The sequence below is a fragment of the Vidua chalybeata genome, chromosome 21, assembly GCF_026979565.1.
Source record: "Vidua chalybeata isolate OUT-0048 chromosome 21, bVidCha1 merged haplotype, whole genome shotgun sequence".
Lineage (NCBI taxonomy): Eukaryota > Metazoa > Chordata > Aves > Passeriformes > Viduidae > Vidua > Vidua chalybeata.
Window position 1 is genome coordinate 8,007,534 of NC_071550.1, and position 17,194 is coordinate 8,024,727.

At 44.8% G+C, this 17,194-nt stretch overlaps 1 protein-coding gene across 1 annotated transcript in view; it reads right to left on the minus strand.

Moving 5' to 3' along the window:
- Positions 1-17,194, minus strand: part of PAPPA (pappalysin 1) — a 173,869-nt gene that overhangs the window by 28,974 nt on the left and 127,701 nt on the right. Inside the window, exons 14-16 of the mRNA XM_053962175.1 lie at positions 9,647-9,818; positions 3,075-3,258; positions 235-445 (exon numbers count right to left, since the gene is read on the minus strand). Coding sequence (XP_053818150.1) covers positions 235-445; positions 3,075-3,258; positions 9,647-9,818 — 567 coding nt within the window. The remainder of the gene's footprint in view (positions 1-234; positions 446-3,074; positions 3,259-9,646; positions 9,819-17,194) is intronic.

Consider the following 17,194-nt stretch of genomic DNA (forward strand, 5'->3'; position numbering starts at 1 on the left):
CAAAGGGGCATTTCTAAGGTAAAGTCTGTTTTTTGAGCACTGGTCAGGATTTTTAAAGAAGCCTAAGCGATCTGGGTGCCTAAACTGATACTGCACAGCTATCTGCATGAAGGAATTGCTCCGTGCTATTCCCTACGGCACACGGAGTCTGTGACAAACAACCCCTTCCCAAAATCATTGTAACTCATGGCTTTCTGAACCAGGCTGATGGCATAGCTTTAGTCTTTCACGTACTTTCTTGATTTTCTGGAGGATCCAGGGACGTGGTAACCTGGTTTGCATTTGTACTTGCAGAACGAGCCCACTTTGTGCTTGTCTTCTCGGCAGCGCGAGGTCTGGAGATCTGCGTTGGGGACGATGGAGGGTGCTCGACACATCAGCTCACACAGGGCCTCAGGAAAGGACCACAGCCCATCCTCCATGCAGGTCAAGTTGCTGTTGTTTCCTGAGAAGAACAGTGAGCAAAGTTAACAACATTCAGCAGGACTATTTTCTTTTGAAATGTTGTTACACCCATAAGATATCAAAAGCTCCTTCAGCCGATTTGACAATTTCAACTGCATTGAACATTCATATGTCCTGTGCGTTCTCTTGCTCCAGATGATGTCATTAAATCATTAAGGACTCTGCTTTCAGGTGACAGGCAGGCAGTGCTTATTTCAGGAAATGCTATAACATAGGGGAAGCCACACAGGCTTTGTCATCTTTTGTATTTCTCTTCCTTATTTTGTTCCTCTCTGAAAGGAAGCTTGTTTCATACATCAACCCCCTCCTCTCCAAAGCCATGGCTTCAACAGAGGGTTTGGTGCCATCACATTCTTCATTCTGCTTCTGTGTTATATCTTTTCCCTGAATCTGTCCCTTTTATTTCAATTTGGAACCTTTTGGAGCAGCATCTGTTAGTATTAGAGTCACTACTCCAACACAATGAGGAGCCATTCTCAGCTGGGGACTCTCAATCCTTGGGGACTACTGTGATAAATATGATTCATAATACTCATTAGAGACTCATTTTCCTCAGGAAGCTTTCTTGGCCAACACCTCAAAGGTAAAAGGTACAATAGATCTATTTGCCTCTGCTATGACCTACTTGACTTCAGAAGGTTAAGCTAAAAGTAGCCCAGTCTCAGTGTATTTTACATTCTTTGTTATTTTATACCATATGTTGAAAAGGAATAAGCTTTTCCTAAGAAACAAAGCGCAGCTATGAGCCACTAACCCTTCAAAAATCCCTAATATTCCATTGAAATCCCTGAGCATTGCTGCAGGAACGCTTCTCAACCCACAAGGCATATTTTCAACAGTGAGCCAACTTCGGAGTTATCCGAAATAATACTGACAAACTGCTTACCCCGGAGCAATGCCATCTCTCTCTGAGGGGAGGAAGAGAACCAGGGCATGAGGCTGGAATTCAAAGAAGAAGAAAACAAAAGGCTCTGGAGGGCTCAGGAAGGTATGTGGAGGAGCCCTCCTACCCTGCCCTTAAAGATAAGAGAAGCCACATTAAATCAGCCCTGGATTTCTCTCTCCCCTCCCCAACTGCAGATGACTGCAGAGGTATTTTGTGCAGAAGGGAGCTCCTTTCTGGAGCACCAGCATGTTCCCCTGCTCTGACTCATGCAGCAGCTCCCAGCCCAGCCGTGGTGATATCATACTTGCCACTGCAAAGCGATAAGCTGTGACATTACCAACAGTGGCTGTCATGACGTCAGTGATTGAATTAGGCATGAGTCATTCCAACACTGTTCTCCAGAAGCTCAGTGGCAACATTTATTAGTCATCAGTGATGGCTCCACACCAAACAGTGCCTTTACCTCACAGCTCAGTGTTTCTGGACAAAAGTGAAGTGATGCTACACCAGAGCTGCAGCCCCTGATCTGGGGTTGGTTGTCATCCCTCCAGCTACCCCTGCCTGAGTCATCAGCTCTTGTTGCTCATGATGATTATAAATATTTTCACCGCCTGCTCAAAAAAATTTAAAGCACTTAAAATGAAAAAAATCCCTTTGTTGAAGATAGCCCTGTGAGTGTATAAACAGAAAAAGGGAGGTTTTTGCTAAAAAGTAGTCTTAATTTTCTCTTAAGTATCCTTTGAGTAGTCATAACTTTGACTGTGTGTTGGCTGGTTTTGGTTATCTCCCATCAGAATTAAAAAGAATTAAGCAATTTGCTTATATATGAAGAAATCAACATAGCCTTTCCCTGAAATAAAGAATACTTCCCATGCCTTCCTTTTGGTGTTTGCAATGAATCTTGGCAGAGAAGGAGATACCACGGGTACAAACAAAAAGCTTATACAGTGTTTGTACCTGAGTTGACAACTGCAGTTAAGTTTATTTACAAGATGGACAAGCTCCTTCAAATTAACAATTTTCTTGTTTCCTGAGGGCTAGATCAAAAAGGGAAATGTGCCAGTGAGCATAAGAGTTGATGGTGCTGAGAAGAGGATGGGGATGTTAGCAGAAAAGTAACAAGGAAGAAGAGGAGGAAAAGACAGAGGGCGGCAAGTTGTGTAATTTCTAGGGGAAAAAATAAAAGAAAAAAGGAAAATGTAAAGAGCGCCAAACAAGAGGACAGGAAGGTCAGAGTAGAGCAAAACGAGTGTGGAAAAGGAGAAGGATGATGGTGGATTAGAAAAAACAGTGATGGGGTCTGTGCCATTGGGATGTGGGGCTTTTCAGTCTCCTCTTGGCTTTCCAAATACATGGAGGAGGCACAGAAGGGAGACAGACAGTGGAAATAGACAAAGCATGGGAAAGAAGATGAGAGAGTTCAATCTGATTTATCCCCATGACTTTTCCATGTTTTGGTTGTATGGAAGCAATATTCCCTGTCATTACTGCCTGGCCAGCCACAATCAAGGAAAGGTCAAAGCAAGGTAATAGAGAGATGCAAAGGAACTTAACTTCTAAGATAAATAAACCTTCCATAGAGCCCCATAATTCTTCCTGCTTAAAATATCATGAATAATTCTAAACCAGCAGCAAGAGTTACATGTATTCCTAGGAGCAGTCTGTGTTAGCTGTGTCTCTCAGGTCACTGCACAGAGGTACATCTACAGACACCCCCCAATACCTTTCAGAAGAGCAGGAGGCCGGCAAGTGAAGGAGCATTTCTTGCCAAAGGTGGTCCCCTCACTGCAGTTGAAGGTGGCTGGGTAGACATGATACTGGTCTGGGACACCACAGTCCACGGGCTCACACGTCACCTGCTTGTTCCACTTCCCATCCATGCAAGTCATGGTGACGCTGGACTCCGTCTGGAAAAAGAGACATGGCTACAGCCACCACAGCCAGCAAGGGAGAGATCAAAACCATTTCAAGCCTAATAGCCATAATTTTGGCTCACAAGTTAAGCACAGCCAGGTCTGGTCCCTACCATCATCATTTGGACAGCGGCTACCAAACCCACCAAGGCTCATAAGGAACAGTGTCAGAGAAAGGATTTTCTGCCACCTCTGGGGCGAGACACCAAAGAGCTTCCATAGAAAGAGTGCAGCTCTACAAATAACCCAAACTCTTGTCTGGCCTCCTGAGACAAGGAGGGAACCTGCTGCTCTGCCCTGCCATCAGAAAGGAGCACAAGCCTGAGCTGTTTGGAGCTGACAGCTGTCCCCCATCCCTGTCACCTTTGCGGTGACACAGCCACTCCGAGGGGATCCCCCTGTGCTTCTGAATAGTCAAACTTGTTCTTTGGTTTGAAGTAAAAGCCAAGCTGACATGAAGCCATTTGGGACTCTCATCCGAGGCTCTCCCGAGAGGTGTCAGTCACCCTTGGATGGGGATCTCAGGGGAAGTGCCTCAGGCCACATCAACATTGTGTGCAGATAGTGACAGCTGCTGTTGTGGCTTCTCTGGCAGAGTGCCCCAAGGCTCCACACGGAATCAGGGCCCTGCTGTCCTGACATGCCTGAGGGACAGACCTTTTCCAGGAAAAGTTTGCCATGGGCAGACCCAAGAGTGTCCTGCCCATAACTGGCACCTGGAACTTGAGACATTGTACACAGAGTCAGTGCCTGTGCTCTGACTTCCCCAAAGTCACTCTACCATCACAGCTACACAGAAACTAAACTTCTGTGGATCTGAGGAATAATCCAAACTGCACAGCACACTGGAATCCTGGAGTGCTAGGGGCAAGGAAGAAAAATGGGGGGAACTAAAGGAGCCACCCATCTAAAGCTAAGATGAATTTACTGAATGACTGAAGGACAAACAGATGTTGGCAAAGAGAACTGAGTAAACAACATATCCACTTTCTAATTAAAAATGGAAAATTATTAAAAGCAAAAAGTGAAGAATCTAACTCTTCCCTTCACACCAGAATAAAGAGAGAGACACAGGTTAAGAAATGTGAGAAACCCAAACATGAGAAGGGGAAGATGCTGGCGAGGAATCTGACCAAGCCATACAGCAGCACTCCTCTGCCCCCAGGGAATATTTTATTCAGGGCTGGTATGCTCACAGGAGATTTGCACTGCCGGCCATTGATCTGGGTTTATAAAAGGAAAGGGAATTTTTCTAGCACACATCAAAGGGACCTGTATTCCCTTTTTGCAAAAACACCCTAATGGTTTCAACAGAAGTTCAGACCTGTCTCCCTTTGATATATGGTTGCATTCAGAATGGAAAAAGCAGTCCCTGAGCTGAGAAACTGGACACTTCCCAAGTGGGCACAAAACCCCTTTTCTAGACCGTGGAGTTTATTTAAACAGGGAGCACTGCTGATGGAAAAAAATGTCTTTCTACAAACTCAGAGTAGCACATTCTGGGATACTCAGAGCCATCAGGTGAAGTGATACTATGTGTTCTCATTCCCAATCATTTCACTCCCCAGTGGCTGTTAATTCTGCCTTTGTTGCTTATCAGAATATCTGTACCATTAAAAAGTGTATATAAACTGTAGGCAGTTGATATTCCAGGGTGTTGCAGTGTGATGGCCACAGGAGAAGGGATAATAAAGCATATTCCCATGTCTTGCAAACCATCAGCACTCCAGGATGAGCTCCAGCATCCAGCAAAGCCATCCATCCATTTCCCTTTAACAGATGCTTTTATCAAAAAACACAGTAGACACGTGGCTGCTGGAACTTAAAACATAAACCCAAGTTATTGATGTCAATAAACTCAAGCTAATGACGTCAGGGGCTATCCAAATGTTATGGAAAAACATAGGTCTTGCATAGTTTCATGTTGGATACTGGATCCATGATAAGAGATTCAACTCCAGGAATTAAGTTATTGCTGTTGCTGTGATCTAATTTAGGAATAAAAGAATGTTCCTACTAGTTGCTACTGGCTTCTGAAACACAGTGTGGTGCACAAGGAAGTTTCTCTAATGACAGGGTTGCACATGAGATGTACCTCTGGAGAACACAAAGCAACAGAAACCAGAATATAACACAAACATTTAAACAGAAGCCGTATCTGTGCATGACAGTCCCACCTTACAAAAGGAATGTTTTGCTCAAGCTACCACCTGTGAGAGTGTTTCAGCTGCAGCCCGTGGCCTTTGTTAGCAGAAAGCAGCAGGACACCAGAGCCTGCTGGAAGTGCTACAGGCCTGGGATCCCCTCTCTTTGGGAAGGATCCCTCTCCACAGCCATACTCCCACTGTCCTTTGCCTGTGCCCCTGTTCCAGACCTTGATATCAAAATGTTAATAATTAGTATCTCCATATTTTCATCTCTGGGTTTTTGACTATGGTACTTTCCCCACAAAGTCCCTAACCTAAGCTGTAAAAGTCCTCTCAGACCCCTATGGATTTTCCTCTTCCTGGCACACTGGGAAGACCATTCCCAAGCAGAGAAGCTGTGCCCATGGAGGTAAGACTCTGGCTACTCAGCTTTTCCCAGTAATTTGTTCCATGTTTGGTATGATGGAAGCTGAGGTTTTCAAGGTCAGACATAATAATGGCACATTTTAGAGCATGTCTATCATGTCATCACTTGAAGCACATGTGCAGCAGGACACATGCAGAGAGCATTCCCTGCAATGGACACAAAGACCAGTGGCTCTGATTGGAAGCACAGAGGACAAACCTACCACAGAAATGATTGCTGATGGCACCCACCAGCTTTTGACTTTCCCCTCTTTCAGTGTCACACCTGAGGGTGGGACCACTGCAGTGCCCAGGGACAGCACCCCTGGCTGCTGAGCAGGATCCTGTCCCTCCCCAGCTCCATGCCACACCCTGGAGGTATTTCTGATAGACTCAGCCCTTGGATCTGGCTCTGGGTCTTAGTGGCAGCATCTGCCTCTGCCTCTGCAGCTCTCCCACCCGGAGCTGAGCAGGCACGTGCCTGTTTCGCCTGTCTGATCTGACAAGGTCACCCAGCTCACAGCAGCCCACACGAAGCACTTGGATTTCTCATCTGGTTTATTAGCTGTCACTTTGGGCACTTTGTGCTGCTTTGACTGGCATCACAGCAACTGCTTCTCTTCATGTCCTGCCTTCCAAAAGAGGCTTAAGCAAGGAGGGAGGGTGGGCAAGGAGGAAAGAGGGGGGAAGAAAAGGGGCCTCCAAAGATACAGTGAAGAGGATGCAAACTTTAACAAATCTGGTGCCAGAAAAATTTGTTTCTCGGGACTTTTAACAGCCTGGGAGAATTCATGTCTCCTTCCTGCTGCCCAAGATCCCAGCCAGCCCCTTCTTCAAGCGATGCTTCACGTGTGAAGTTTCCTCTCCTTAAAAATGAACAGCTGTGCCCTCCCCTCTAAGTATTCTTCCACTTCTGCCCACTACTGTGCCTCTAATTGAACCCACATGAGCCGTGCTTTCTTTTCCTGGCATGATTGATGATGCCTTTGCACAACATTAGGGAGCTGCTGGGTTTTAAATAACACCTCTTGACCAGAGCAGCAGTGGTGGTAGCTTCAAGGAGAGATGACAACAAGTCACTGAATGAGCGGGGCTTTCAGTGAAGGACAAGGGGGAGGAAAGCAGTGAAAGACAAAGGGGGAAAAGAGGAGGAAGACAAGAAAGAGTGATGGAGTTGTCAGGGGGGTGGGAAGAAATCAGGGAGGAAGAATGAAAACATCTCCAAGATCCTCTTTGTGAGAAAGATACATGAAGGATTTTGCTCCATCACTATGCAAACCCCTTTGTTGTTGTTGAAATCCCTTAAATGAGGATGAGAGAGAGCCCAAGAGTCTGTAAACAGCTCAGCTTTCTTTTTCTTTTCAAGCAGCCAGCAGTTTCTGCTGCATAGAGTGCTGACCAGTTTTAGGGTTTGGTGATTTTACAGGGTTTTAACAGAATTTGGGAAAGGGAGTTTCTCACAGAGGGAATGAATGAATGTTTTGCCCTAAAACTGATTAAAATGGTGGCTTCAGAAGACATAGAGTCTAGAAAGCACAGAAACTGTTGAGAAGATTTTTCAAAGACCCTTTAGATGTAAAAGATTGATTTGAAATGTGACTTGTGCCCCTACACCATCGAGTTGCTTTTGAAAATGTCACTTTTTGTTGCTCTCTTTGCCCTTTTTTTCTGTCTTTCAATGAAATAGGGAAGACAAATGTGATGCTAAACGAAGGTGTTTCCACTGGTCTGTGAATCACCTTCACCAGCATGCAGTGGTCGTGGGCCACTGATGGTCAGTCTGCTCTTTGGGACAATTCATCTCAGCCCAGCCTCCTTCCTACCTAAGAGTATGAAACATCAACATGTGCAAAGCTGCTTCCTTCCTCCTCTTCCTCAGGCAGCCCCACACATTGACAGCTAAATGAGAAAAAATGTATCTCTATACCCTCTGATTAGTCAAACAAGTGAAATAACCAATTAAATTACAAAAATGAAACAAGGAACATCTTTGTGCAAGGTTCTCCAGCCATGACAGAAAGTCCCACGTGCCTTTTCTCACCCCCAAATGCTTGTGACCAGAAGACAACCTGAAGCTGGGAAGCAAATATGGAAGAAGCACAATGCCTTTTAATATGAGAAATCCAGACCATGAATTCTGGACTTTCTCAGATAATTAATTTCTTGCCTACACAAGTTCTGGTTTGAAGCACCTGACACAAAGAAATAAAACAAGATGATAGTGAAAGAAACTGTCTGTTCCCTTCCAGAGGATTTCTGAGGCACACTAACAAAACTTTAAAAGCACGTGTTTAATGTGCTTAGCTGGTCATGGGTATCTTTAAGATGCTCCACTCCTTCCCTGATTTGAACAGTGAATGCACAGCACTGAGCAAAACAAAGCCAGTGGCCTCGGGGGATTTTATTGGTGGAAAAGACAACGAAGTGCAATAGCAGAGCAGGGTGAGAGGAAGCGTGTTGTAATAGGCAGTGAATCACATTAGAGAGGGTGCTAAAATCCTCTGCTCCTGTCATATGAGTCTGATCAAGGCTCTGAAACCAAACTTCTCTCAGCAAAACCATGCCCAGCTGGCCCAGCCTCCCCAAAAGGTAATGCTTGCATTTAAATAACACAGGGCTGGTGAAGCATGCTCAGGCTGTTTTATTTGGTTTGTGCTTCATGTACCCCATGCACAGATCCCTTCCAACAATTTCCTGGTTCAGCCTCTCAGGCTCGTTTTGAGAACTGGTTTTCTGTTCTGTAAAAATGCTCAGCTGGAGCTGGGGTTCTGGTGCTGATGCCAATTAGGATGGAAGAGGCCCCAGCTCGCGGGGTCCTGTATTTGTTTTGTAATTGAGTTGAAAGGGTTGACTCATTCCCCTCCACTCTGTCTCCCCCCTCTGCGAGCTTATGAAGAACACAGTATTTCACAAGTACAGACAGGCTGCTGAGTGTGGCTGCCCCAGCCCCCGGCCCAGATGTGAGTGCTGCCCCCACAACCAGAGAGAGAAGGTGCTGGTGGGGGAAACTACCACCAGGTCTCACTCAGAGGATGTGGCAGTGTCAGAGACAAGGGCACAAAGTGGGGTGTCAGCCCTGCATCCCCCTGTCCCCAGCATCCTGCTCCCAGGGCTGCACGTGCATCTCACCCACCTCTCCCAGCACAAAGCACTTGCATTTTTTTTTTTTTTTTTTATGTTTAAACAAATTGCTAGTTTTCCTCAATATCCCTCTCACTGCATGAAGATGTGCTGCTTTTGTAGTACTGGATTATTAATGCATGGATTAGAGATGATGGGGAGCATTTCCTGCCCTGCTGGGGGAGGTTTTTGGTGATTTGTCTGGAAGCAAAAAGGTTTGGGTGCTTCTTCTGTGCCCTCCATGCTGTACATGTCAGGGTGTGGTTGGGAGCAGATGGACTGAAATGCTGCAAAGGAGTTCATATGTTGTTAGCCTCAATCTGAGGACTAAAAATTAGGTATTTTACCCAGAAATTGGTCATGCAAAAACACAAGCACCCTACTCCCAAAACACCAACCCCTCTACTCCCTCTACTCAACCAAACCAAATGGTTTGGCTGAGAAGAGCCAGTGAGATCAAACAAGGACTGAACGCAAACATTTTGGTTTGAAAATTTCTAAATTCAGGGAACATCTGAGCTTTGCTCATTGCCAGAAACTCTTCCTACAGAGTCAAAGGGCTCCTGTTCTGATCACAAGCATTTGGACAAGACCTTGTCCCAAGGCTAGGATGATATTTTAGGGTGTACCCTGAGTTATTCCTCAATTTCTCCACTGTTTGCTCATCCTGGTCTTGTGCATCATAAAAAAACCACCCTGGCAGGACAAACCTGGCTCTTGACGAGATCATCATCTCTGTGGATCTGCAGGATGTAGCCAGTCCTGCAGCTGACGTTGCACTGGGCGCCGCTGTCCCAGCCGGTGCCACCGGTGCAGTTCAGCACCGCGTTCTCGATCTCCAGCCTCTGGCAGTCGGTGGCTTCACAGGAGTAGTGGACACAGCTGGGAGGGAGACAAGGAGTGGTGGTGTTGTTATTTGATAATTTTGATATTTGATATTTCAATCCATTCCACAAGACCAGGGTCTGACTGACAGACTTTGGTCAGAGAGTTCTGAGGCCAGCTCAAGAAAGGGCTCCACAGCCTCTTTGTGCGTGTCGTGGAGGACAGAGGCAGTGGGCACAGTGATGACAATTACAGGTTTTGTAGCAAAAGGGAAGAGCCTGCCAATTCCGCAGAAGTACCTTCTGTTCTGCAATATTCAGCTGCACTATGATCTCCCTACTCCTCTATTAATGTCCATTTCTCCATCCATCCATCCATCCATCCATCCATCCATCCATCCATCCATCCATCCATCCATCTATCCTTCCGTCCCTCCCTCCTGTGAAAACACTCCCTCCAAGAGCAGTCCTCATGCCCCATCCAATTTTAAATCTGCTGAATTCAGGAGTGCTGATATTGGCAGTGATAAGTGTGCACATGTGAGGGGGGGTTTCTGTGATAGACACTCTTATCTTTGAGAAGCTCGATTGAAATAATCACATTCATTTTATTCTACTTCACGAGGAACACCAAACATCAGCTGTGTAGCTGTGTTGATAAGCTCTTATCAAACTCAGCAGCATGCTGTCGTTTCAGATCTCTCCAGTTGCTCTCCTGCCATCCATAAAATCTTTCCCCCATGGAAACCGTCTGTTCTCCCTCTGGAAAATTATTGTAGCATTTAGCACAACTTGCAAAAAGAGATTTTTGTTTAATTTTTATATACACAGAGATGTCTGATTGATACAAAATCTTTCACCATCTCTGATAACCTGAGTCAAACATTATAGCACATCTTCCAATGTGAGTATGGGGTAGTCCCTCAACAAAACAGCAATGAAAATGTTGAGGGTCCTAAAGCATGAGTGGAGATTTAGACTAGAGATAGGGAAGAAATATTTTTACAATGAGGCTGGTAAAACACTGACACGGGTTGCCCAGAGATGCTACATCCCTGGAAAAATTCATGGCCAGGTTGGACAGGGCTCTGAGCAATCAGATCTAAAGATGTCTCTGTTTACTGCAGATGACCTTTAAAGATCCCTTCAACACAAACCATTCCATGATTCTATGTGCAAAGTGTTTCTGGAATAGAGACAAAAGTTCTGGGATAAGGACCCCTACACTATGATATTTCTCTGATGAAATGAAAAATTAATTTAATTTTAAAACAGTTAAATTAGTTCTGGGGAGGGAAGATGTCAACTTATTTCACCATCTGCTTGTTTAAGGAAGAACCTGAAAGAGAAAATTTTAGAAAGAAGGGAAAGCAATGTATCAATACACATATTTTGAAATAGATTACAAGCAGTTATTCCTGTCTCCTAGAAAAAAGGGTTAACAGCCACTAAAGTCCTGTTCAGCTTAGTAAGCCCTGACTTAGCATGTACATGGAGATTTGCTGTGTTCAAAGCACTGTGCAGACATTATCTAATTAATTTTCGTGACACCCCTGCGAGACACCTGGGCTGGTATTGTTATCCCCATGTTACTGATAGAGAAGCACATCTGCACATGTCTCTACTGAGCTCTAGATCAGATTAAATGACAGTATTTATGTACCTGCACAACTCATTTCTCTGTCCCAGCCTAGTGCTACATGGGAAGTGCCCACTGCTTGTAATTTAAGGTTGCTTGTTCAGTGTTGGTCCTTCCCTGGAGTGTGATGAGCCATAAGCACTTTCTACATTCAGAAATATTTTATTTCCTCATGGTGCACAAAGCATCGCTGCTGACAGAGCTGAGGAAGGAAAATTCCACCTCTGTGTTGGCCAGCTCCATACCCTTGTATGCAACAAACCCCTGGCTATCAGCACAACTGTGATGCTCCTCACTTCTACAGGATGGATGATCCTCTGCCACAGCTGGCCTATCCAGGGTGATCCTGCTTTCAGGAGGATCCCCACCCACTAACCAAGGACTTCACATGTTTTCCAGTCAATGCTTCTCACAGCCTGGCGTACAGATTTGAACTGCCATGGATTTCACTCCGTAAGGATCAACAAGGCTGTGGATGGAGGAGCAGCAGAACAAGTGAGCAGCACATCCTTGCGCCCAGGTGGCAATCACCTGAGAAACAAGGTGAGGAGAACAGCCAGGTGCTGTTGCCTTGCGAATGCCCAACATGAGCCACCCAGTGGTGTGAGCCTCAGGCTTTACACACTCCTTTCACACCATGAGCCTCACATCCTGCAAGTCCCCAAGCAGACCAGGACCTTACCAACCTCTTCCTAACCCTACCATCCTCATGGTCCTGCTGTTTAAATCCTCAGCTGACATCAGCGATAACATCTGATGCTGGATGTTGAGTGAGAGTGTAAATGATGGAAGGATGCTTTGTGGAACCCTCCCTGTTATACATCCCAGTGAGACTGGCCCATGAGGGCCAACTCTCACTTTGCTCCCCTCCATTTTTCAGATAGTGAGGCTGCAGCACAAGTGTACTGTGCCAGGGCTGCAGCGCTGAGGAAGTTGACTCACTGGGGAAAAAAAAAGAGCACTATTGCCAAGCCACTCTCAGAAGCACATACTGCAAACCTCGACTGCCCGTTGCAAAACTGCCTCAAAATCTGAAAGCCTTCTTCCATCAAAGTTGGAAAAATAAAAGAATAGTAGGCTTATTTAATCTAATACTTATGTGAATTAGTGTAGCACTGAGTTCAGACTTGAATGTCTTCAGAGGGAATGATGAGCCCAAGAAAACCCTGGTAATTTGCACAGAGGGAAATCTGAAGCAACGTCACCGCAGTCAGTGGCATCGCTTTTCATTTCCATCAATGTAAAGGAGAAAAATAATCTGGTTTCTGGAGTTCAGATCAGGACACCAGATGAGCAAGCCTAGGCTTAGAAGTCCTACAGAACTGAAACACCACAGACAAAGGCATTAAGAAACACTTATTGTGATGTTCTTCTTTCTGTTTACAAGTCCCCTTGTGGTCTTCTGAAATGGCCAGGGAACATTTTTAGCCACCCCCTCCAGGCTCCAGATTATGCCTTGGTTAGCAGATCATCTGGGCAGCTCTCTCTGTCTGTAACTCTATATGAATGACTTCAGTGACAAACAATACAACCATTCACTTTTTGTAAAAAAACAACCACTGCCACCAAATGTTTCTAATTTAAATATTTCTGGTTCTCTAGCTACTGGTTCCAATTTGGTATCAGCTACTGTCAGCCATAAATCCCAATGAATTTTGAAGTCATGATCCTGAATTGAGCTCTGCAAATGCAGAATTGGAAAGGAGAAAATAATATCTCCAAGTAGGAAGTTTAGACAAAGAACCCATCACATCCATCTGTGGATTACAGAAGCTCTTGCATGGGTACTGCCATTTAGCAGTGGTCAATCATCACATGTTCCAGAAAATGTGCATTCCTCAGGAAAGAAACAATATAAGAGCATCTGAGAATGAAATCGCTTCAGTTTAACTCATGTTGACTCCTGGCATAGGACAGTTTATCCCCTTTTCTTGCAGTCAAAATCATGTGACTTCATCAATACTGCCTATTTCAAATCATCCCTGGTCTATCCTAACTCCCAAAAATCCTTACCAAAGTACAAAGTAGTCTGAAGCAAAGCTACACAAAGGACCCAAGGACCACTGATGATTTACTTGAGCAAGTGTTGGTGCCTGGGACATTCCCTGACAAGTGTTTATTTTACTAGGTCCCCTTCAGGATTCACTTGGTCCTCTTCTTGCCCTGGCAGAGTACAGTTTCGTAAAACAACATCTTCACACTGAGGTGAGTGCAAGGAGCAGTGGATTTCTTGCACACATTCCATTGCATGTTCAAAACAGATCAAGGAAGGCTGTTTCAACGATGTAAAAAGCCCTGGACTGAGTTAGCTTCCACATGTAGTCTGAAGTTCTGAGCCAGTTCTTACTTTATTCAAATCCATTCTGCCCATCCCAAATCTAAATGAGCTCAGTCATTAGGCTCCAAATCTGTATTTCTCTGTGCCAATATTGGCCTCAATTCAGCAAGGCACTTAAATATGTGCTTAACTTCAAAAGCACAGTTAAGTCCCACTGATAGATTTGACTACAGGGGGATGTAAGCAAATAGCTCAGGGCTTTGCTAAATTGGGGCTTCAGTGACACAATCCTAGAAACATTTGTGTTTTAACATGTTTATAGAAAATTATAACAATTAAGTGGAGCTCTTCCTTCCTCACATAAAAACCATCTAGGACTTCCTCTTTCAAAAAGCTTACAGCAGCCAAACTTTCTTTTCCTAACCCTGAGGTCAAGCACTTCTCCAAGAACTCATCTTAACGTGGTGCCTTAATTATTTGTTTCCTTTGTGATGGTTCTGACACGTATCAAAACTCAGGTGAGCCTAAAAGTTCATGGCGGGTACTTTTTAGGAGAAGGGCTACAACATTATCTCTTGGACAGAGCAAAAAACTCCCATTTCCACAGTCTGGGCCAGCCTGGCCTGCAGATCTGAAGTGCAATTTGGTTTTGTGCTATGCCACCATCCTCACAGCTCACACAAGTGTAGCCTTCTGAGGGTTTTTCTAACATATTTATCCTTACAATGGGTTTGTGTTCTCCTCCCTAGAGGTTACTCCAAAGGCAAGAGCGGGTTCTCTCTTTCTACATATATGCAGAGGCTGCTAGCCATATTTCTTACTGTAGGAATGTAAAAAAAAAAAAAAAAAAAAAAAAGAACTGAAAAGGTGTCAATGACTTTGTCTTCTTCAGTCTTCAGCTAAAGCACATTGCCTTCTTGTATTAACACAAAATCTTGACTATCTACCCAAATCCATGGGGCTGGATGGGGACTGGTGAACCTGTGCTGATTGGAAGAAGGATCAAGCCCTTTCCTAAAACGGTGTTTGCCGTCAAACCTGACCCATGAGAGTGACAACACGAGTGGTGTCACCTATGGTCCCTTCAGCGATGTCACCTCAGTATTGCTGGGTTTGACTCTGACAGCAATCCCAGCAAGCCCCTATTTCAAACTGAAAGGTCAAAATGAAGCTAGACCCAAAGGTTTACAGAAAACCCTTGCGCCAACCCAACGTAAACCCCAGGGAAAGGAGAAGCCTGAGCCAGCACGTCCCCCTCACTGTCCCTATCACAGGCAGGGCAAATTCTCCTTGGGACAGGCTCTGCCTCCAGCCTGCCTGCACCCCGTGGTGTGAGCTGTTCCTGCCAGGGGGGTCCATATTGAACTGATAAAGCTCTCAAAGCCCCATCACCCTGCCAGCTTGGAAGTGGGACCATGTCCCTGGGCGTCAGCAGCCCCACAGGTCTCCCTGCCAGAGTCTGTCCAGGCAAACAAAGAAAATGCATTGCCTTCCACTTTAATAAAAGCCAAATGATGCCGTTTGCCAATTACCAAAACAGGGCGAAGGTTAAAAACCCATTGAATTATAACACATGTCACGGACCAAAGCTTCTATGATTAACAGTTCTGTGAGAAATTCATTAATTTCACCCGAAGCAAGCTGACAGAGATTGTGCTTAATGACAGAATGCAGGGCAGGGGAAAGGCGGCCGATCCGGGAAAGAGAAAGCTGCATTAATTCACAACAAAAAGAGACGAGGAAACCCTTTTTTCCCCCTTATGAAAAGGAAAAAAAAAAAAAAATAACCAGAGTTGTAAAGAGCGGTTGCATTTGTTCTGCTGCTGAAGATTTATCTTCATCATTTCTTGTTGGTGAAGCTGACAGCAGGCGAGAACAAGACAAAGAGAAGAGCTGGAGTGGGCTCTGAATCCCTGGGGCTTGTTTGGGGCAGCAAAGGGTGCAGCTCAAAGGGAACTTCTCCACAGAGGCCAGAGCAGGTGATGGTGTGGTAGCCAGGGGTGGGTCTTGGTCTACAGTGATATGCAGCCTTCCAGAGGGAGGAAAACCCAAAATCTCCCCTGCAGAAGCAATTTTGAAGCTGTAGCCGTGAGGCTGTGCCAAGGTTTAACCAGAGAAAGCAAAGGAAAATATTTTTGCTACAATCATTAGAAAGCACAAGGGGGTGAAAATGTGAGGCAAGACTGGAGAGCTGTGGGCAGCCAGGGGGGACCTGTCCTCAGTATGAACACTGAGTTAATGGTGGATTAGAAAGATGGAAACTCCTGAAATGCACAGTTCTGATAGCTGAATTGGGTGAATTGGGCTTTCCTGCCTGCAGTTTGCAGGAGAGGAACAGTGGCACCAGGAGGGGTGGTGGAAGGGACAGGTCTGGTGACCATGGCAGGGAAGTGCCACCAAGGAAAAGCAGCACTTCCCACGAACTGCTTTGCCACGGATGGGTGACCCACAGCTGATGTTTCCTACCCAGTGAAAAAGACAAAAACCTGATTTTCCAGGAACCACTGTCAAAGGCAGCCACAGCACATCAGGCCTTCTTCTGCTTGAGTGACTGCAGGGTGGGAAATTACACCTCTGCTTCTGCACACTCAATTTCACCGTCCACTGCATGAGGCTACACAGGAAACGGTAAAAGTATAATAATTTGATCTATAAAGCACAAGAGAAGAACTAACCAGGCCATTATATCTGGTCTAAGGATGCAATGTGGAAATAAAGAGTGTCATTTTTACAGCACATCTCCAGCAGTGAGGTAAACTTCTGCTGAAAAGAAAAAAAAAAAAAAAGGAGCCTGCAGTCACTGGCAGCAGAAAAAAACAACTGGAAGAATTAAATTGGAAAGGACAGAGTAGGAATTTTCAAACTATAAATGTCTTCAGGAGGATGGAATGGATTTTCAAAACAACTAATGATGACTGAGGACAACTACCTATAAAGTTCAATTGGACTTTTAGATTTAAGCCCATTTTTCTCTAAAATATTAACTATAATACATATTTTAAGAAAGAAGAGTAAGTGCATGTTTTAGTTTCAGTCATTAAGTTGTCACTAACCCATGGGAGAGATCCATTCACCCTCAAAATAAAAACTGTGTTAACTTTTAAGGGACAATATATTTCTTTTCCCTCACAATTTTAATATCTGCACCCTTGCCTAGAAATATCTGTATATGGCTATAAGACCTCTCCAAGAAAAATAATTCTCCTTGAAAAAGACAAATAATACCTCTTATAGAGAGAAGCCAAAAAGCAGGCAAAAATATCCATGTTGACCAAAGGAAAATGAAGGGGGTAAAATTGATGATCACACATAGGAAGGCAAGCTCCTTTAAAAATTCAATAAATACCTTAAAAATCATATTAGGCAAATGCAATCAGTGGGGAAAGGGAGAAGGGAAAGATGGGCAGCGTGGAACTCGCACCTCAAGGGAAACTGATGGGCAGACTGTGAGCAGGGGAGGCAGAAAACCCACGTCCAGCTTCTGAGCTGGTTAAGAAACCATTTTTAAAATCTATCT